The sequence below is a fragment of the Cherax quadricarinatus genome, chromosome 26 (assembly GCF_038502225.1).
Source record: "Cherax quadricarinatus isolate ZL_2023a chromosome 26, ASM3850222v1, whole genome shotgun sequence".
NCBI lineage: Eukaryota > Metazoa > Arthropoda > Malacostraca > Decapoda > Parastacidae > Cherax > Cherax quadricarinatus.
In genome coordinates, this window is record NC_091317.1 from 19511436 (window position 1) to 19534695 (window position 23260).

A 23260-nucleotide genomic window follows, 5' to 3' on the forward strand; every position below is an offset into this window, starting at 1 on the left:
CCACTATGCGGGGCAAAATTTTAGCGAACAAAGCGTCCGCTATGCGGATTGTCCGCTATGCAAGGCGTCCGCTATGCGGGGGTCCACTGTATATATATATTTTTCAACAAGTTGGTCGTCTCCCACCGAGGCAGGGTGACCCAAAAAAGAAAGAAAATCCCCAAAAAGAAAATACTTTCATCATCATTCAACACTTTCACCACACTCACACATTATCACTGCTTTTGCAGAGGTGCTCAGAATACAACAGCTTAGAAGCATATACGTATGAAGATACACAACATATCCCTCCAAACTGCCAATATCCCAAACCCCTCCTTTAAAGTGCAGGCATTGTACTTCCCATTTCCAGGACTCAAGTCCGACTATATGAAAATAACCGGTTTCCCTGAATCCCTTCACTAAATATTACCCTGCTCACACTCCAACAGATCGTCAGGTCCCAAGTACCATTCGTCTCCATTCACTCCTATCTAACACGCTCACACACGCTTGCTGGAAGTCCAAGCCCCTTGCCCACAAAACCTCCTTTACCCCCGCTCTCCAACCCTTTTGAGGACAACCCCTACCTCGCCTTCCTTCCCCTATAGATTTATATGCTTTCCATGTCATTCTACTTTGATCCATTCTCTCTAAATGACCAAACCACCTCAACAACCCCTCTTCTGCCCTCTGACTAATACTTTTATTAACTTCACACCTTTTCCTAATTTCCACACTCCGAATTTTCTGCATAATATTTACACCACACATTGCCCTTAGACAGGACATCTCCACTGCCTCCAACCATCTCCTCGCTGCTGCATTTACCACCCAAGCGTCACACCCATATAAGAGTGTTGGTACTACTATACTTTCATACATTCCCTTCTTTGCCTCCATAGATAACGTTTTTTGACTCCACATATACCTCAATGCACCACTCACCTTTTTTCCCTCATCAATTCTATGATTAACCTCATCCTTCATAAATCCATCCGCCGACACGTCAACTCCCAAGTATCTGAAAACATTCACTTCTTCCATACTCCTCCTCCCCAATTTGATATCCAATTTTTCTTTATCTAAATCATTTGATACCCTCATCACCTTACTCTTTTCTATGTTCACTTTCAACTTTCTACCTTTACACACATTCCCAAACTCATCCACTATCCTTTGCAATTTTTCTTTAGAATCTCCCATAAGCACAGTATCATCAGCCAAAGGTAACTGTGTTAATTCCCATTTTGAATTTGATTCCCCATAATTTAGTCCCACCCCTCTCCTGAACACCCTAGCATTTACTTCTTTTACAACCCCATCTATAAATATATTAAACAACCATGGTGACGTTACACATCCCTGTCTAAGACCTACTTTTACCAGGAAGTAGTCTCCCTCTCTTCTACACACCCTAACCTGAGCCTCACTATCCTCATAAAAACTCTTTACAGCATTTAGTAACTTACCACCTATTCCATATACTTGCAACATCTGCCACATTGCTCCCCTATCCACTCTATCATATGCCTTTTCTATATCCATAAATGCAATAAAAACTTCCCTTCTGTATATATTACTAAATTTGAAAGGAGAAACTTGCTTTTTTCCTTTTGGGCCATCCCACCTCGGTGGGATATGGCTGGTACGTTGAAAGAAGAAAGGTATATATACATAGTGCTGCTGGTCTCAAAAACTTGTACAGGTCGACCATCACTAATCCAGCATCATTGGAACCTGTAAGATGCCGGATTAGTAAGTTTTCCGTATTACAGAGTGGTTAGGTTAGAATGCTCTTAATAAAACTATCAATAGATACTCTTTCTGTTACATCTTCGTTTTCATCACTGCTTTCTCCTCCACTGGTTTGCTGCTGTGGATTTACAACCATCTGCACAATTTCTGAGTCAGTAAAATGATGAAATTTGAGTCAGTATAATGATGAAATTTGAAATTATGCTAGCTGAAATTAGTGCTGGATTACTGATGGAACCGGATAACTGATTGCCAGATTAGTGATGGCTGACCTGTACTGTATATATATGAGAGAGTGAAAGTGTTAAGGTGTCATTTTCTGTAAACACACTTTGAAACTTTATTCTGTATGTAGATTCTGGGACATATCCTACTCTGATTCTGTCAGAAGAGGAAATGTTTGATTTTTATTTGATTTCTGAGAACTTGAGCACAAAATTTGGTCCTGCCCTGCTCCTGTTACATGGGCCTCAGCTGACTCCTTTGTGCATCCTTACTCTAGTAATGGTTATTGGAGCAGGGCAAATCAGGGGCTTAACCCTTTGAGGGTCGACAGGCCCTCTCCGAGATTCGTTCTCAGGGTCGGCCAAATTTAAAAAAAAAAAAAAAAAAATTCTTATGAAAAGATAGACAATCTTTTCCCAATCATAATGACACCAAAAATATGAAATTTGATGGAAAATTTACGGAATTATGCTCTCGCGAAGTTAGCCGTCTCGGCGATGTTTACGGATCGGAGATTTTGCCCACTTTGAGCCTCATTTTTGGCCAGTTCCACTGTACTAGTCGACAAAAAACATGAATATTTCGCTAGAACTCCATTTTTCCTATTGATTGAGTGCAAGAAACCACCCATTTACCAATTTCAACTATCTAGTACAGTGGTCAGAATTTAGCAATTTTGCCAGTTTCACACAAATTTCAAAAGTTGCCAATTTCCGAATAGGGCCCAGAACAAACAAGAAATACATTCCTGGCACTAAAATGACATTTCCTCTGTTCATTAGTCACATCTCAAGGCCCCACTTACATTCTTTTGCTTTCCACTTTGAATTTTTATTCTCACAAAAAATAGAAGATTTACTGTTATGCAGACTACGGCATTAGCGTAAAAAATGGTATGAATCATATTGGCGCACTTGCAAAGGAATATGAGACTCACCAGTTGACGTGTATTGGACGCTTGGCATGATTTGTTTACTTTTGAACTTTGGGAAAAATCGAATATTTCTGCTACTTTGAGCTCAATTTCAAGGTACTTTTCATTGTAAAACCAGTCAAAATCATCTCAATTTCTATGACATGCCTTCCATTCTATAAAATGAGACCAAGAAAACTAGAATACAACAATAAATACCATACGAAAATACAGTGCAAAGTCGCTGTTTTAATCCAAAAATACAGTCAAAGTTTTTTTTTTCTCAATACGCACTGTGTGCTGCAGGATTTTTTTTTATACCATGCACACTGACCACATAGACCCATTCTTTCATATGGAGGCCTACCAGCTTTCTCCCACTAGATTTGAGGGCGCTAGAATTTAGGCGTACTAGTACGTCAAAAACCCTGGGTCGTATGCCGTACTAGAATGTCCGAAACCCTCAAAGGGTTAACAGAGCACAACAAACCTGCTAGAGATATTAGAAGTGAGTATTAAACTTGAATAAATGTGATATGCAATATTCCTAAGTGACCATTCTATAGCAGGTAAGTAAGACACTCATGCGACAGTTAGGCATCTTTATTCCGAAACGTTTCATCTACACAGTAGGCTTCTTCACTCGAGTACAACCTGTCGGTATTGTATACGATTTTGATATTCACTTTATGGCAATACTACAGTGATTTAATTTTTTAACCTTAAAAACATTTTTTATGGGTTTACTTAATTTTGATCATTGATCTTAATAGCAACTTGACCCAAATTATCACATTTTTTCTTATGACTTCTTTGTTTTTTCTGCCTCCTGTGTCATCTATTGCTGTCTACCATTTTGTTTTCACAAAAATTGTTAAATGTTGATGAAGATAGGGAAGCTGTGATTTCGTATATAGGCCAAGGAGGAACAACATCTTGTAGGAGTGAGGAAGAGTCGGTTGTGAGTGTGGGGGAAGTTCGTGAGGCAGTATGTAAAATGAAAGGGGGTAAGGCAACCGGGATTGATGGGATAAAGATAGAAATGTTAAAAGCAGGTGGGGATATAGTTTTGGAGTAGTTGGTGCAATTATTTAATAAATGTATGGAAGAGGGTAAGGTACCTAGGGATTGGCAGAGAGCATGCATAGTTCCTTTGTATAAAGGCAAAGGGGATAAAAGAGAGTGCAAAAATTATAGGGGGATAAGTCTGTTGAGTATACCTGGCAAAGTGTATGGTAGAGTTATTATTGAAAGAATTAAAAGTAAGACGGAGAATAGGATAGCAGATGAACAAGGAGGCTTTAGGAAAGGTAGGGGGTGTGTGGACCAGGTGTTTACAGTGAAACATATAAGTGAACAGTATTTAGATTAGGCTAAAGAGGTCTTTGTGGCAGTTATGGATTTGGAAAAGGCGTATGACAGGGTGGATAGGGGGGCAATGTGGCAGATGTTGCAGGTGTATGGTGTAGGAGGTAGGTTACTGAAAGCAGGGAAGAGTTTTTACGAGGATAGTGAGGCTCAAGTTAGAGTACATAGGAAAGAGGGAAATTATTTCCCAGTAAAAGTAGGCCTTAGACAAGGATGTGTGATGTCACCGTGGTTGTTTAATATATTTATAGATGGGGTTATAAGAGAAGTAAATGCGAGGGTCTTGGCAAGAGGCGTGGAGTTAAAAGATAAAGAATCACACATAAAGTGGGAGTTGTCACAGTTGCTCTTTGCTGATGACACTGTGCTCTTGGGAGATTCTGAAGAGAAGTTGCAGAGATTGGTGGATGAATTTGGTAGGGTGTGCAAAAGAAGAAAATTGAAAGTGAATACAGGAAAGAGTAAGGTTATGAGGATAACAAAAATATTAGGTGATGAAAGATTGGATATCAGATTGGAGGGAGAGAGTATGGAGGAGGTGAATGTATTCAGATATTTGGGAGTGGACGTGTCAGCGGATGGGTCTATGAAAGATGAGGTGAATCATAGAATTGATTAGGGGAAAAGGGTGAGTGGTGCACTTAGGAGTCTGTGGAGACAAAGAACTTTGTCCTTGGAGGCAAAGAGGGGAATGTATGTGAGTATAGTTTTACCAACGCTCTTATATGGGTGTGAAGCATGGGTGATGAATGTTGCAGCGAGGAGAAGGCTGGAGGCAGTGGAGATGTCATGTCTGAGAGCAATGTGTGGTGTGAATATAATGCAGAGAATTCGTAGTTTGGAAGTTAGGAGGAGGTGCGGGATTACCAAAACTGTTGTCCAGAGGGCTGAGGAAGGGTTGTTGAGGTGGTTCGGACATGTGGAGAGAATGGAGCGAAACAGAATAACTTCAAGAGTGTATCAGTCTGTAGTGGAAGGAAGGCGGGGTAGGGGTCGGCCTAGGAAAGGTTGGAGGGAGGGGGTAAAGGAGGTTTTGTGTGCGAGGGGCTTGGACTTCCAGCAGGCATGCGTGAGCGTGTTTGGTAGGAGTGAATGGAGACAAATGGTTTTTAATACTTGACGTGCTGTTGGAGTGTGAGCAAAGTAACATTTATGAATTGGTTCAGGGAAACCGGCAGGCCGGACTTGAGTCCTGGAGATGGGAAGTACAGTGCCTGCACTCTGAAGGAGGGGTGTTAATGTTGCAGTTTAAAAACTGTAGTGTAAAGCACCCTTCTGGCAAGACAGTGATGGAGTGAATGATGGTGAAAGCTTTTCTTTTTCGGGCCACCCTGCCTTGGTGGGAATCGGCCAGTGTGATAATAATAAAAAATAATAAAAAGAAAAAGTACTTAAAAGGGCAGGAGAGGACATGTTGCTTTATTTCATTTCTTGCTTTTTTCAGGTGTGAGAACTTACAAGAACTTATCCTGACAGAGAATCTTTTGACAGAGTTGCCAGAGACGATAGGAAACCTTGCTAAACTTACCAACCTCAATGTTGATCGTAATAGATTAAATGAACTTCCAGCTCAAATTGGTGAGTGGTTAAAAAAAAATATTTGATTAATTAAAATGCTTTATTGTATGTGGTAAGAATAAAGTAGTGAATAAAATGCCATCCCAACATAGTGTTCACTAAATAGTAATTTTTTAAAAATTTTCAGAATAATTTCAGGTGGCTATAAAATTAATGCTGTAGTTTGCAAATGCTGCATACCCAAATATTTTATGACTTTGTTACAAATATTTAATTCTGTAGTTGGGTTGAATAGTAATTGTGGCTCTTTTGTAGATCTAATACAACTCGCCTTCCTCCCTGAGGGAGGTTCTTTGATTCTGGTCAGGGGCTCTTGTTCCAAAGAATTGGATCTGTCTTTCCCTTGAATTAAACCTGATATTTCCTTCCATTGGATATCACATTGGAGAGAGGTAGTATGGAAGAAGTGAATGTCTTCAGATATTTGGGAGTTGACTTGTCAGTAGATGGGTTCATGAAGGATGAGGGTAACCATAGAATTGATAAAGGAAAAAGGTGAGTGGTGCTTTAAGGTATCTGTGGAGACAAAAAACATTATCCATGGAGGCAAAGAAGGGGATGTACAACCTGGAGTTTACCTGGAGAGAGTTCCGGGGGTCAATGCCCCCGCGGCCCGGTCTGTGACCAGGCCTCCTTAGGTCAGTGTCCCGGGATGCGACCCACACCAGTCGACTAACACTCAGGTACCCATTTTACTGATGGGGAACATAGACAACAGGTGGAAAGAAACATGTCCAATGTTTCTACTCTGGCTGGGAATCGAACCAGGCCCTCACCGTGTGAAGCGAGAGCGTTAACCACCAGGCCACAAGAGTAGAGTGGTACCAACACTTTTATATGGGTGTGAAGCATGGGTTGTAATTGCTGCAGCAAGGAGGAGGCTGGAGGCAGTGGAGATGTCGTGGCTAAGGGCAATGTGTGGTGTAAATATTATGCAGAGAATTCATAGTGTGGAAATTAGGAGGAGGTGTTGAGTTACTAAGAGTATTAACCCTTTGACTGTTGCAACCCCCAATCCTGAGGTGTCTCCTGGTGTCGCAAAATTTAACCCTTTGACTGTCACGGCCGTATATATACGTCTTACGAGGTACCGTGTTTGACATATATATACTCATAAATTCTAGTGGCTTCAAATCAAGCAGGAGAAAGCTGGTAGGCCCACATGTGAGAGAATGGGTCTGTGTGGTCAGTGTGCACCATACAAAAAAAAATCCTGGAGCACGCAGTGCATAATGAGAAAAAAAAAACTCCGACCGTTTTTTTTTTAATTAAAATGCCGACTTTGTGGTCTATTCTCGTTTTCTTGGTCTCATATGATAGAATGGAAAACATATTATAGAAATAGTGGTGATTTTGATTGATTTTACTAAAAAAAGAACCTAGAAATGGAGCTCAAAGTAGGGGAAATGTTTGATTTTTGCCAATGTTCCAAAGTAAACAAATGATGCCATTGTCCAATAAATGTCCAACTAGCCATTCTAATATGCAGTCATGAATGGGTTGATGTTATTTATACAATTATTACAGTATTGCAGTAGTCTGCATAATAGTAAGTCTTCTATTTTTTGTTTGAATAAAAATTCAAAATAGAAAGCAAGAGTAATATCAGAGGGGCCTGGAGACATTACTGATGAGCAAAGAAAATGTTATTTTAGAGCCAGGAATGTCTGCATTGTTCATTCTGGACCTTATTTTGAAATTGTCATATTTTTTAGTTTTCGTGAAATTGGCCAAATTGCAAATTTCTGACCACATTATTAGGTAGTTGAAATCGGTAAATGGGCAGTTTCTTGTACTCAATCGATAGAAAAAATGGAGTTATAAAGAAATAGCTATGAGTTTGGGCGACTGGAACAAGGGAATTAGCCAAAAATAGGGCTCAAAGTGGGCGAAATCGCCGATTTGTAAACAGCGCCGAGGTCGCTAACTTCGCGAGAGCATAATTCCGTCATTTTTCCATCAAATTTCGTTTTTTTGGTGTCATTACAATTGAGAAAAGATTCTCTATCATTTCATAAGAAAAAAAATTTTTTTTTTTTTTAAATTTTGCGACACCAGGAGACACCTCAGGATTGGGGGTTGCGACAGTCAAAGGGTTAACCCTTTCAGGGTCCAAGGCCCAAATCTGGAGTCACGCACCAGTGTCCAAGAATTTTCAAAAAAAAAATTTGTTATTTTTTCTTATAAACTCGTAAAGAATCTTTTTGTGAAGGTAATAAAACAAAAAGTACGAAATTTGGTGGAAAATCGACGAAATTATGCTCTCGCGAATTTTGATGTGTCAGCGACATTTACAAATCGGCGATTTTGCCGACTTTGACTCCCATTTTAGGCCAATTACATTATTCCAATCAACCAAATTCTTAGCTATTTCACTAGTATTACTTCTATTCTATCGATTGAGCACAAGAAATCGCCAAGTCAACTGTTTCAACTACAAAATAAAGTGATCGGAAATTATTAATTTGACCAATTTAACACAAAGTTCAAAATATTCCAATTTCAAAATAGGGTCCAGAATAGACAATGTAGGCATTCCTGGCACTAAACTAACGTTTCCTCTGTTCATTAGTTATGTTTTGAGGCTTTACAAATAAATTCCATTTTGATTTTTTATTCACACCAAAAAATAGAAGATTTACTGTTATGCAATACTGTAATAATTGTATAAATATCATCACCATATTTGTGAATGTATATTAGACCCACCAGCTGACGTGTATTAGACGTGTGAGGTCGTTTGTTTACTCTTGAATATCGGCAAAAATTTAACATTTCCGCTACTTTGAGCTCAGTTTCAAGCCATTTCCAGTGCTAAAACCAATCAAAATCATCTCTATTTCTGTAATATGTCTTCCATTCTATCAAATGAGACCACGAAATCGCAAATACAACTATAAAAAACATACGAAAAAACACTGCAAAGTTGCTGTTTTAATCAAAAAATCATGATTTAAGTTTTTTCTCTCATTATACACAGTGTGCTGCAGGATCTGTTTTATGTGGTGCACACATACCACATAGATGTATTCTCTCATATCTAGGCCCAAATGTACCACTCACAGTTTATCAGAGTGAGCTGAGCTCATGGCGTAGATCTACGGTTTGGACCTTGAACGTAAAGCCGTAGATCTACGGGACTTACCCTGAAAGGGTTAAAAAAAATAAAAAAATAATTTTTTCTTTTGAAATGATAGAGAATCTTTTCCCGATTGTAATGACACAAAAAAAACGAAATTTGATGAAAAACTGACGGAATTATGCTCTCGCGAAGTTAGCGACCTCGGCGCTGTTTACAAATAGGCGATTTCGCCCACTTTGAGCCCTATTTTCGGCTAATTCCATTCCTCCAGTCACCCAAACTCATAGCTATTTCTTTAGAACACTAGTTTTTCTATCGATTGAGTACAAGAATCTGCCCATTTACCGATTTCAACTACCTAATAATGTGGTCAGAAATTTGCAATTTGGCCAATTTCACGAAAACTAAAAAATAGGACAATTTCAAAATAGGGTCCAGAATGAACAATGCAGACATTCCTGGCTCTAAAATAACATTTTCTTTGCTCATCAGTAATGTCTCCAGGCCCCTCTGATATTACTCTTGCTTTCTATTTTGAAGTTTTATTCAAACAAAAAATAGAAGACTTATTATTATGCAGACTACTGCAATACTGTAATAATTGTATAAATAACATCAACCCATTCATGACTGCATATTAGAATGGCTAGTTGGACATTTATTGGACAATGGCATCATTTGTTTACTTTTGAACATTGGCAAAAATCAAACATTTCCCCTACTTTGAGCTCCATTTCTAGGTTCTTTTTATAGAAAAGTCAATCAAAATCACCTCTATTTCTATAATATGTTTTCCATTCTATCAAATGAGACCAAGAAAACGAGAATACAACCATAAATACTATATGAAAATAGACCACAAATTCGGCATTTTAATTAAAAAAATGGTCGGAGTTTTTTTTTCTCATTATGCACTGCGTGCTCCAGGATTTTTTTTATATGGTGCACACTGACCACACAGACCCATTCTCTCACATGTGGGTCTACCAGCTTTCTCCTGCTTGATTTGAAGCCGCTAGAATTTATGAGTATATATACGTCAAGCACGGTACCTCATAAGACGTATATATACGGCCGCGACAGTCAAAGGGTTAATCGTAGGGTTGAAGAGGGGCTTTTGAGGTGGTCTGGTCATTTAGAGAGGAGGGAACAAAGAGAGCATATAAATCTGTAGGGTAAGGAAAGTGGGGTAGGGGTTGTCCTAGGAAAGGTTGGAGGGAGGGGGTAAAGGAGGTTTTGAGGGCGAGGGGCTTGGACTTCCAGCAAGCATGCATGAGCATGTTAAATAGGAGTGAATGTAGACAAATGGTTTTTGGGACCTGATGAGCTGTTGGAGTGTGAGCACGGTAATATTTTGTGAAGGGATTCAGGGAAACCGGTTAGCTGGACTTGAGTCCTGGAGGTGGGAAATACAGTGCTGTACTTTAAAGGAGGAGTTTAGGATATTTGCTGTTTGGAGTGACATCTGAACTTTTGTATCTGCTCGCCTCTGCAATGACAGTGATTGTGGGAATGATGGTGAAAGTGTTTCTTTTTTGGGTCATCCTGCCTTGGTGTGAGATGGCCAGCATGTTGGAAAAAAAAATTGATATATATAAAGCCTGATTCTGATAATTTCTCTCCTTTCCAACTAAGGAGGCTCTTACAGTGCTACCAGCCTCTTCTGTTTTTTTGGTTCCTTTCAGCATCAGTATTAAGGATCTTCAGCAGATAATGAAAACAGAGATTAATGTCCCCTTTGTGTGGTAGCAATAGTTTGTGTGTTAGCATTGGTTTTCAGAGTTGTCAGTGAGTAGAATAATTTGTCAAGTAAGGTCATTGAAGCTCAAAGCTTGGGCAACTTAAAAATTAGGTTAGACAAAGAATTAGTTTGATGAGTACGTAAAGTTGTTAGGTAAGACACACATGCAACAGTTAGGTATCTTTATTTCGAAATGTTTTGCCTACAGAATAGGCTTCTTCAGTCGAGTATAGAAAAGTTGGTAGAAGCAGAAGAGATGTGAAGACAATGTAATCAGTCCATCACCCTTAGACTGATTACATTGTCTTCACATCTTTTCTGCTTCTACCAACTTTTCTGTAGTCAACTGAAGAAGCCTACTGTGTAGACGAAATGCTTCAAAATAAAGATACCTAACTGTTGCATGTGTGTCTTGCCTAACAACTTGTCGGTATTTTATACCATTTTAATCTCTATTTAGTACATAAGGTGTTGAAGCTAACGTCTTGGGTAGTTTTGGGAACAAGTTGGACAAATATGTAGGTGGGAATGGTTAGATTTGAGAAGGACCTTTCATATATGGGTTGGTAGGCCTTTCCTGATATGAGTAAAATAACAATATGTTGGATGAAGTAAAAATGACAATCAATTCAAAATCTTCCTTCTGGTATACTTAATTAAACAAGAACAAAAAATGAAGGAACACTACAACAAGCTTACTGGCCCATTCACGGCATGTCCTCAAAACCTACCATTCCCACCCTCCTATTTGTCCATGGTCTTGGAAGACCCCAAAAATTGTCCAAGAATTTGCTTCTATACCTTGCATATTAATCAAACCCAGTCTCTCTCTCTCATGTATTTGTCTCATCACTTTTTAAAGCTACCCAATGTTTTAGCTCCTATTACCCTACTTGGCAGATTGTTCCACTCATCGACAAATTTGTTTGGAAACCAATACTTACCTACATCCTTCCTATTGTTTATTAATACAATGTTCAGACTGTGGAACCAGGAGACATGGATGCTCATTTTTATTTTCATATTTTCAACTTGGATATCAATATGTGTATTAGTTGAAGGTTTTGCAGATCCTGTTATATATGACTGAGGTTGAGATCAAAATCTCTAATAAGCCTTCTAGCTCAACGTAGATCAATCAGACAACATTTTAACTAAGCAGTTGTAATGAATGGTTTGAAAAACCGACAAGTTGACGATTGAGACACTTATGCAACATATGGGAATCTTTATTCAGGAAACGTTTCGCCACACAGTGGCTTCATCAGTCCAATACAAAGTAGAAAGGCGTAAGAAGAGGAGGAGCTTGAGGTAATCAGTCCCTCAGCCTGGAGTTGATGTGTTCAGTCCATCAATCTTGTAGAATGTACAGCGGAAATAAATGGTATAAAATACCGACACAATGGAAATATAAATACATATACAGTATAATGTGATCCTTTATTGACTGAGCACATCGACTCCAGGCTGAGGGGCTGATTACCTCAAACTCCTCCTCTCCTTACGCCTTTCTACTTTGTATTGGATTGATGAAGCCACTGTGTGGTGAAACGTTTCCTGAATAAAGATTCCCATATGTTGCATAAGTGTCTCAATCGTCAACTTGTCGGTTTTTCAAACCATTCATCACAACTGTCAGACACTGCAGCATCATGGGATCTTGTTACAAAGAATTCTTCAACACTTGTCCAACCTTTGGACGAAGACCTACTTCGACTAGTGGATGATACCACTATGACCCCACCTTCTCCTGCTTCGCCTCACCTCACTACGGTATATAAGCCACGTCTACGGCCCTATGCTGTACATTCTACAAGATTGATGGACTGAACACATCGACTCCAGGCTGAGGGACTGATTACCTCAAACTCCTCCTCTCCTTACGCCTTTCTACTTTGTATTGGACTGATGAAGCCACTGTGTGGCGAAACGTTTCCTGAATAAAGATTCCCATATGTTGCATAAGTATCTCAATCGTTAACTAAGCAGTATTTATAGTGTCCACTATGATGTTACTACAGTGGAGATCTAAGTGATCAAAACCTTAGTCATGGAAGTTGGTGAGTGCAGCAGCAGCAGTGCTGTATACAGTAGGACCCCTGTATCCACATTTGTGACCCCTTAGTTCCTTGAATTAGAATTTTCTACTCTTTGTAATTTATTCTCTCGTGTTGGCTACCCTTCCAATTACATAAACTCTGCCTTAAGACATGCTTAACTCTCTACTCATATGAAATCTCCTGTTCTCTGCCTTCCCTATACAGTGGAACCTCTACGTACGAGTTTAATCCATTCCATGATCTTGCTCGCATCTCGATTTACTCGTTTGTTTAGTCAATTTAATTGAAATGGAATGAATCCGTTCCAGTGGAAATTCCAGGCACGACAAAATACTTCGTTTCCCTAATATCAGCTGTGTGGTTTATTTATCCATCAGTTTATCTGATATGACATAATAAACAATATTAATAACATAGAAACATGATATACAGTGGACCCCCGCATAACGATCACCTCCGAATGCGACCAATTATGTAAGTGTATTTATGTAAGTGCGTTTGTACGTGTATGTTGGGGGGTCTGAAATGGACTAATCTACTTCACAATATTCCTTATGGGAACAAATTTGGTCAGTACTGGCACCTGAACATACTTCTGGAGTGAAAAAATATCGTTAACTGGGGGTCCACTGTATACTCTAGAATGAATAAAATACAGTGGTCCCTCGTTGTTCGTAATTAATCCGTTCCTGGAGCTGTTATTATAAACGAAATTTACGATTTACGAATCAATTTTCCCCATAAGAAATAATGTAAATACAATTAATCTGTTCCTGACACCCAGAAGTATTAAAACAAAAAATTTTTTAATATGACATATGCATGTAGTACATAAACAATACAATGGGAAATGATGAATGAAACATTAACAGCATAACACTTACCTTTATTGGAGATTCTTCTTAGTGTATGGGAGACTGGAGGAGGAGAGAGAGTGGATTGTTTATAGTTTGGAAGGGGAATCCCCTTCCATCAACACCTCAGGTACCATTTGCTTTTCTGGGGTTGCTTCTCTTCTCTGTTTCTTAATGCCACTAGGACCACCTTGAGAGTCACCGTAGTCCTGTCTCACAAAATAACTGTGGAGAGAGCTCTGTTTCTGGCGTCTCTTTAACACTTCCCTAAAATGGCCCAAGACTTTGTCACTGTACATGTTGCCAACCTGGCTTGGAACAACCTTGTTAGGGTGATGTTTCTCCATAAAGCTTTCCATCTTACCCCACATAGTAAAAATCTCTTTAATTTCTGAAGGCACCTTCTTCCATCTCTCTTCCTCCTCCTCTGCAGCAAGATTCTTAGCTGCGATGTGTTGCTCTTCCTGCTGAAGCTCTTGCAGCTCCTCAGTGGTGAGCTCTTCATTGTGGTCTTCCACCAATTCTTCCACATCCTCCAAACTCTCATCCAACCCCATGGAACTCCCCAGTGCCACAATTGATTTTACAACAGACATAGGCTCATTAGGGTCAGTCCCAAATCCTTCAAAATCCCTCTTGTCGACACAATCTGGTCACAATTTTCTCCAGGCAGAGTTCAAAGTCCTGGTAGTCACTCCTTCCCAAGCCATACCTATAAGGGTTATGCAGTGGAGGATGCTGAAGTGTTCTCTCCAAAATTCCCTTAGGGTCAAGTGAGTGTCTGTGGTCACAGTTAAGCACCTGTGAAACATTGCTTTTGTGTAGAGTTTTTTAAAGTTTGCAATAACCTGCTGGTCCATGGGTTGGAGGAGAGGAGTGGTATTCGGGGGCAAGAACTTTACTGTGATGAACCCAAACTCCTCGAAAATTAGGTCATCCAAGTTTGGAGGATGAGCAGGTGCATTGTCCATTACTAGCACGCACTTGAGATCCAATTTCTTTTCCAGGAGATACTCCTTCACACTAGGGCCAAACACTTCATTGAACAACTCAACGAAAATTTCCCTCATGACCCATGCCTTACTATTAGATTTCCAAAACACACACAATTTACTCTTCATAACATTGTTTTTCCTGAACACTCTGGGATTTTCAGAATGGTACAATAGTAATGGCTTCACTTTGAAATCCCCACTAGCATTAGCACAGAACATTAGCGTCAGCCTGTCTTTCATAGGCTTGTGTCCTGGCATTGCCTTTTCCTCTTGTGTAATGAAGGTCCTCTTTGGCATTTTCTTCCAAAAGAGGCCTGTTTCGTCACAATTGAACACTTGTTCAGGTTTCAGTCCTTCACTGTTTATGTACTCCTGGAATTCATGCACATATTTTTCAGCCGCCTTGTGGTCCGAACTGGCAGCCTCACCATGCCTTACCACACTGTGTATGCCAGTACGGTTCTTAAATCTCTCAAACCAGCCTTTGCTGGCCTTAAATTCACTCACTTCACCACTATTTGCAGGCAATTTCTTTACCAAATCTTCATGCAACTGCCTAGCCTTTTCACAAATAATCGAAGTCATAAGAGTATCTCCTGCTAATTGTTTCTCATTTATCCACACCAATAATAACTTCTCAACCTCTTCCAGTACTGGTGATCTCATTTTTGTCAGCATAGTTACTCCCTTTGCAACAACAGGATCCTTTATTTTATTTTTCTTGGCCACTATGGAACATAAGGTTGTGTAGGGTTTCTTATACATCCTGGACAGTTCGGCCACACTTGTACCACTTTCATATTGTTCAATGATGGTTTTCTTAAATTCAATCGTATTTCTCACCTTCTTTAGTACCACTTTCATATTGTTCAATGATGGTTTTCTTAAATTCAATCGTATTTCTCACCTTCTTTACCACAGGCTTGGCACTAGGAGCTTTCTTTGGAGCCATGGTAGCTTATTTAGTACTTGCAAGCACTAAAATAAATGGAATATTATGAAATATTTCGCTGGAGCACGTGAGGGGACCTTCGCTCACTGGTAAACAATGCCAGACTGGCTGCCGCCCTGGCTCACGCCATGGGTACGCGTCCCGGACGAACTACAACTCGCGAGTCAACCTATGAAAAGCGAGTCCATGTTTATACGAAAATACCTCTATGATTGGCGAATTTTATGATTGCCGGGAACTACGAAAAGCGGGGGACCACTGTATATCATTACATATATGAGTAGTGGTAGTGGAGGCAGCGGCAAAGCTGCCATTGTCGTTGTTGGGGTGTATAGGGCCGCTACAGCAGCCATTCCTGCTCCTGACTGTTTGTAAGACAAACTCCATTAGATCACTACGTACATATTATTATAATTATTATTATAGTATTACATATTATTATATTTTTATTATAATATACATATTATTATTATTGCAGTATTATTATTATTATTACAGTAGTAGGTTGGTAAATGGAGTGTTTGTAAGACAAACTCCGTTAGATCACTTTGTACATATTATTATTATAATTATTATTATAGTATTACATATACAGTGGACCCCTGATTAACGATATTTTTTCAATCCAGAAGTATGTTCAGGTGCCAGTACTGACCGAATTTGTTCCCATAAGGAATATTGTGAAGTAGATTAGTCCATTTCAGACCCCCAAAAATACACGTACAAACGCACTTACATAAATACACTTACATAATTGGTCGCATTCGGAGGTGATCTTTATGCGGGGGTCCACTGTATTTATATTATTATTGTACATATTATTATATTTTTATATTATATGTATTATTATTATTATTGTCAGTATTATATTATTATTATTATTATTATTATTATTATTATTATTATTATTATTATTATTATTATTATTATTATTACAGTAGTAGGTTGGTAAAGGGCAACCACCCAGGGAGGAACTACCATCCTGCCAAGTGAGTTTAAAACGAAAGCCTGTAATTGTTTTACATGATGGTAGGATTGCTGGTGTCTTTTGTCTGTCTCATAAATATGCAAGATTACAGGTACATCTTCCTACTTCTACTTACACTTAGGTCACACTACACATACATGTACATGTTTATTTATACACATTCATCTGAGTTTTCTTTGATTTTATCTTAATAGTTCTTGTTCTTATTACTTTTCCTTTTATATCCATGGAGAAGTGGGATAAGAATCTTTCCTCCGTAAGCCATGCATGTTGTAAAAATTGACTAAAATGCCAGGAACAATGGGCTAGTAACCCCCTTTCTTGTAATGATTACTAAAAAGAATCAGACAGTTATTTTTATATAGCCAGACTTCAGTCCTGGAAATGGGAAGTACAATGCCTGCACTCTAAAGGAGGGGTTTGGGATATTGGCAGTTTGGAGTGATATACAGTGGAACCTCAAAAATCGAACTTAATCCGTTCCAGGAGCTAGTTCTAAATTCGAAAAGTCTGAAATTCGAAGCAATATTTCCCGTAAGAAATAATGGAAATACAATTAATCCATTCCAGAAACCTAAAAGTATTCACACAAAAAATACATTTTATAGAGATTAATTAGTTTTACATACAACAAATACTATAGTTTTTAATTATGTATAGTAATACATATAAAATAATATTTTTACTTACCTTTATTGAAGATTGATGATGGCATCTGGAAGATAGGGAGGAGGGGAGAGGGAGTTGGGGTTAGTGTTTGGAAGGAGAATCCCCCTCCATGAGGACTTCAGGTAAAGCCCTCTCTGGGGTTACTTCCCTTCTCTGTCTTTTAATGCCACTAGGACCAGCTTGAGAGTCACTGGACCCCTGTCTCACAAAATAACTGTCCACAGTCCTCTGTTTCTGGTGCCTCTTTAACATTTCCCTAAAATGGGACATGGTTCTGTCACTGAACTTGTTGCAAAGATGGCTTGTTTCAGCTTGCTCAGGGTGGTACTTCTGCACAAACATTTGGACATCATTCCACTTGGCACAAATCTCCTTAATCTTTGAAGAAGGCACCTCATCCACTCCCTATATTAACACCTTTCTCAACATCAGCTTCCTTGATTTATTCTTTCTTTGACAGGATAGAACCGATGGTCGACTTGTATTTCCCATACATCCTGGCAAGCTCAAGTATTATTTCCTTCTTCACATCTATGGTGTTTCTCACTTTCTTTAACACAGGGGTACCACTAGCAAGTTTCTTTGGGCCCATGGCAGCTTATTTCACAGTCCCACAAGCACTAAACAACGAAATAATCGTAAAATGCGTGAATGAGAGCACAGGTTAGTGTTCACTCAAGCATAAACAAAGCTAGACTGCTCACAGCGCCTGCGTGGGGACGCAGGCGGCAGACAGGTCCCATACCCGGCGGTCTGAAAATAGGGGCGTGTTCGATAATAGGGACACAGTTTGTCCGAAAAAATGGTCCTATTTTCGAAACGTTCGATAAGTGATACGTTCGATTTTTGAGGTTCCACTTTTATATGGGTGTGAAGCTTGGGTTGTAAATGCTGCAGCAAGGAGGCAGTTGGAGGCAGTGGAGATGTCCTGTCTAAGGGCAATGTGTGGTGTAAATATTATGCAGAGAATTCGAAGTGTGGAAATTAGGAGGTGTGAAGTTACTAAAAGTATTAGTCAGAGGGCTGAAGAGGGTTTGTTGAGGTGTTTTGGTCATTTAGAGAAAATGGATCAAAGTAGAATGACATGGAGAACGTATAAATCTGTAGGGAAAGGAAGGCGGGGTAGGAGTCGTCCTCGAAAAGGTTGGAGGTAGGGGGTAAAGGAGGTTTTGTGGGAGAGGGGTTTTGGACTTCCAGCAAGCATGCGTGAGCGTGTTAGATAGGAGTGAATGGAGACAAATGGTATTTGGGACCTGATGAGCTGTTGGAGTGTGAGCAGGGTAATATTTAGTGAAGGGATTCAGGGAAACCAGTTATTTTATATAGCCGAACTTGAGTCATGGAAATGGGAAGTACAATGCCTGCACTCTAAAGGAGGGGTTTGGGATATTGGCAGTTTGGAGGGATATATTGTGTATTTTTATACCTGTATACTTCTAAACTGTTATATTCTGGGCACCTCTGCAAAAGCAGTGATTATGTGTGAGTGAGGTGAAAGTGTTGAATGATGATGAAAGTATTTTCTTTTTGGGGATTTTCTTTCTTTTTGGGTCACCCTGCCTCGGTGGGAGACGGCCGACTTGTTGAAAAAAAAAATATTCTAGCAGCTTCAAATCAAGCAGGAGAAAGCTGGTAGACCCACATGTGAGAGAATGGGTCTGTGGTCAGTGTGCACCGTATAAAAAAAAATCCTGCAGCATGCAGTGCATAATGAGAAAAAAAAAACTCCGACCATATTTTTGGATTAAAATGACTTTGGGTATTTTCGTATAGTATTTAGACAGGGATGTGTAATGTCACCATGGTTGTTTAATATATTTATAGATGGGGTTGTAAAAGAAGTAAATGCTAGGGTGTTCGGGAGAGGGGTGGGATTAAATTATGGGGAATCAAATTCAAAATGGGAATTGACACAGTTACTTTTTGCTGATGATACTGTGCTTATGGGAGATTCTAAAGAAAAATTGCAAAGGTTAGTGGATGAGTTTGAGAATGTGTGTAAAGGTAGAAAGTTGAAAGTGAACATAGAAAAGAGTAAGGTGATGAGGGTATCAAATGATTTAGATAAAGAAAAATTGGATATCAAATTGGGGAGGAGGAGTATGGAAGAAGTGAATGTTTTCAGATACTTGGGAGTTGACGTGTCGGCGGATGGATTTATGAAGGATGAGGTTAATCATAGAATTGATGAGGGGAAAAAGGTGAGTGGTGCGTTGAGGTATATGTGGAGTCAAAAAACGTTATCTATGGAGGCAAAGAAGGGAATGTATGAAAGTATAGTAGTACCAACACTCTTATATGGATGTGAAGCTGGGTGGTAAATGCAACAGCGAGGAGATGGTTGGAGGCAGTGGAGATGTCCTGTCTAAGGGCAATGTGTGATGTAAATATTATGCACAAAATTCGGAGTGTGGAAATTAGGAGAAGGTGTGGAGTTAATAAAAGTATTAGTCAGAGAGCAGAAGAGGGGTTGTTGAGGTGGTTTGGTCATTTAGAGAGAATGGATCAAAGTAGAATGACATGGAAAGCATATAAATCTATAGGGGAAGGAAGGAGGGGTAGGGGTCGTCCTCGAAAGGGTTGGAAAGAGGGGGTAAAGGAGGTTTTGTGGGCGAGGGGCTTGGACTTCCAGCAAGCGTGCATGAGCATGTTAGATAGGAGTGAATGGAGACGAATGATACTTGGGACCTGACGATCTGTTGGAGTGTGAGCAGGGTAATATTTAGTGAAGGGATTCAGGGAAACCGGTTATTTTCATATAGTCGGACTTGAGTCCTGGAAATGGGAAGTACAATGCCTGCACTTTAAAGGAGGAGTTTGGGATATTGGCAGTTTGGAGGGATATGTTGTGTATCTTTATACGTATATGCTTCTAAACTGTTGCATTCTGAGCACCTCTGCAAAAGCAGTGATAATGTGTGAGTGTGGTGAAAGTGTTGAATGATGATGAAAGTATTTTCTTTTTGGGGATTTTCTTTCTTTTTTGGGTCACCCTGCCTCAGTGGGAGACGGCCGACTTGTTGAAAAAAAAAAAATTATGGTTGTATCCTCATTTCCTTGGTCTCATTTGATAGAATGAAAACCATATTATAGAAATAGAGGTGATTGGTTTTACTATGAAAAGAACCTTGAAATGGAGCTTGAAGTAAGGGAAATGTTTGATTTTTTGCCAATGTTCAAAAGTAAACAAATGATGTTATTTTCTAATAGATGTCCAAGTAGCTATTCTAATATGCAGTCATGAACGGTTTGAAATTATTTAAACAATTATTACAATATTGCTGTAGTCTGCATAACAGTAAATCTATTTTTTGTTTGAATTAAAATTCAAAATAGAAAGCAAGAGTAATATCAGAGGGGCCTGGAGACTTGACTGATGAACAAAGAAAATGTTATTTTAGAGCCAGGAATGTCTGCATTGTTCATTCTGGACCCTATTTTGAAATTGTCTAATATTTAATTTTCATGAAATTGGCCATTTGGCCATTTGGTGGTTTGGTCATTTAGAGAGAATGGATCAAAGTAGGATGACATGGAGAGCGTATAAATCTGTAGGGGAAAGAAGGCAGGGTAGGAGTCGTCCTCGAAAAGGTTGGAGGGAGGGGGTAAAAGAGGTTTTGTGGGCAATGGGCCTTGGACTTCCAGCAAGCATTCATGAGCATGTTTGATAGGAGTGATTGGAGACAAATGGTTTTTAGGACCTGACGAGCTGTTGGAGTGTGAGCAGGGTAATATTTAGTGAAGGGATTCAGGGAAACTTTTTTTTTTTTTTATGTAACCAGACTTGAGTACTGGAAATGGGAAGTACAGTGCCTGCACTTTATAGGAGAGGTTTGGGATATTGGCAGTTTGGAGGGATATGTTATATATATTTATATTTATTTATACAAGTTGACTAAAGTGTCTCGGAGAGGGCCTGTCGACCCTCAAAGGGTTAAATCTAAGTCTACTGGAACTGATAAATTTTCAATTAACCTCCAAGAAAAATTCTTTTCAATTCAGTAAAAAATAATACATGGCATTAATATAATTTTTTTATAACTAGGTAAATTGGTAAATTTGGGTGTTTTATCACTGCGAGACAATCGACTCCAGTACATTCCTCCTGAAACTGGCAACTGCTGTGAACTTCACGTCCTTGATGTTTCAGGAAACCGGTAAGTTTTTCAACTATTTTTCTCACTTATTTTAATGTTATAAACAACTTTTAGAGAGGGTGTGGTAGGTAAGTTTGTGGTGCCAGGTGTAAATGAAAATGGGAGCCCTTTGACTGAACTTTGTATAGAAAGGGGTTTAGTTATAGGTAATACATATTTTAAGAAAAAGAGGATAAATAAGTATACAAGATAAGATGTAGGGCGAAATGACAGTTTGTTGGATTATGTATTGATAGATAAAAAACTGTTGAGTAGACTTCAGGATGTACATGTTCATAGAAGGGCCACAGATATATCAGATCACTTTCTAGTTGTAGCTACACTGAGAGTAAAAGGTAGATGGGATACAAGGAGAATAGAAGCATCAGGGAAGAGAGAGGTGAAGGTTTATAAACGAAAAGAGGAGGCAGTTAGGGTAAGATATAAACAGCTATTGGAGAATAGATGGGCTAATGAGAGCATAGGCAATGGGGTCGAAAAGGTATGGGGTAGGTTTAAAAATGTAGTGTTGGAGTGTTCAGCAGAAGTTTGTGGTTACAGGAAGGTGGGTGCGGGAGGGAAGAGGAGCGATTGGTGGAATGATGATGTAAAGAGAGCAGTAAGGGAGAAAAAGTTAGCATATGAGAAGTTTTTACAAAGTAGAAGTGATGCAAGGAGGGAAGAGTATATGGAGAAAAAGAGAGAGGTTAAGAGAGTGGTGAAGCAATGTAAAAAGAGAGCAAATGAGTGGGTGAGATGTTATCAACAAATTTTGTTGAAAATAAGAAAAAGTTTTGGAGTGAGATTAACAAGTTAAGGAAGCCTAGAGAACAAATGGATTTGTCATTTAAAAATAGGAGAGGAGAGTTATTAAATGGAGAGTTAGAGGTATTGGGAAGATGGAGGGAATATTTTGAGGAATTGTTAAATGTTGATGAAGATAGGGAAGCTGTGATTTCGTGTATAGGGCAAGGAGGAATAACATCTTGTAGGAGTGAGGAAGAGCCAGTTGTGAGTGTGGGGGAAGTTCGTGAGGCAGTAGGTAAAATGAAAGGGGGTAAGGCAGCCGGGATTGATGGGATAAAGATAGAAATGTTAAAAGCAGGTGGGGATATAGTTTTGGAGTGGTTGGTGCAATTATTTAATAAATGTATGGAAGAAGGTAAGGTACCTAGGGATTGGCAGAGAGTATGCATAGTTCCTTTGTATAAAGGCAAAGGGGACAAAAGAGAGTGCATAAATTATAGGGGGATAAGTTTGTTGAGTATACATGGTAAAGTGTATGGTAGAGTTATTATTGAAAGAATTAAGAGTAAGACAGAGAATAGGATAGCAGATGAACAAGGAGGCTTTAGGAAAGGTAGGGGGTGTGTAGACCAGGTGTTTACAGTGAAACACATAAGAACAGTATTTAGATAAGGCTAAAGAGGTCTTTGTGGCATTTATGGATTTGGAAAAGGCGTATGACAGGGTGGATAGGGGGGCAATGTGGCAGATGTTGCAGGTGTATGGTGTAGGAGGTAGGTTACTGAAAGCAGTGAAGAGTTTTTACGAGGATAGTGAGGCTCAAGTTAGAGTATGTAGGAAAGAGGGAAATTATTTCCCAGTAAAAGTAGGCCTTAGACAAGGATGTGTGATGTCACCGTGGTTGTTTAATATATTTATAGATGGGGTTGTAAGAGAAGTAAATGTGAGGGTCTTGGCAAGAGGCGTGGAGTTAAAAGGTAAAGAATCACACGTAAAGTAGGAATTCTCACAGTTGCTCTTTGCTGATGACACTGTGCTCTTGGGAGATTCTGAAGAGAAGTTGCAGAGATTGGTGGATGAATTTGGTAGGGTATGCAAAAGAAGAAAATTAAAAGTGAATACAGGAAAGAGTAAGGTTATGAGGATAACAAAAAGATTAGGTGATGAAAGATTGGATATCAGATTGGAGGGAGAGAGCATGGAGGAGGTGAATGT

The 23260-nt window shown here is 39.2% G+C and overlaps 1 protein-coding gene across 13 annotated transcripts in view; it reads left to right on the forward strand.

The window, feature by feature from the left end:
• LOC128691673 (protein lap4) overlaps nt 1–23260 on the forward strand; it is an 854149-nt gene that overhangs the window by 90797 nt on the left and 740092 nt on the right. For all 13 annotated transcript variants that reach the window (XM_070088850.1, XM_070088860.1, XM_070088857.1 and 10 more), the window contains exons 5-6: nt 5688–5821; nt 21208–21319. In XM_070088850.1, coding sequence (XP_069944951.1) covers nt 5688–5821; nt 21208–21319 — 246 coding nt within the window. The remainder of the gene's footprint in view (nt 1–5687; nt 5822–21207; nt 21320–23260) is intronic.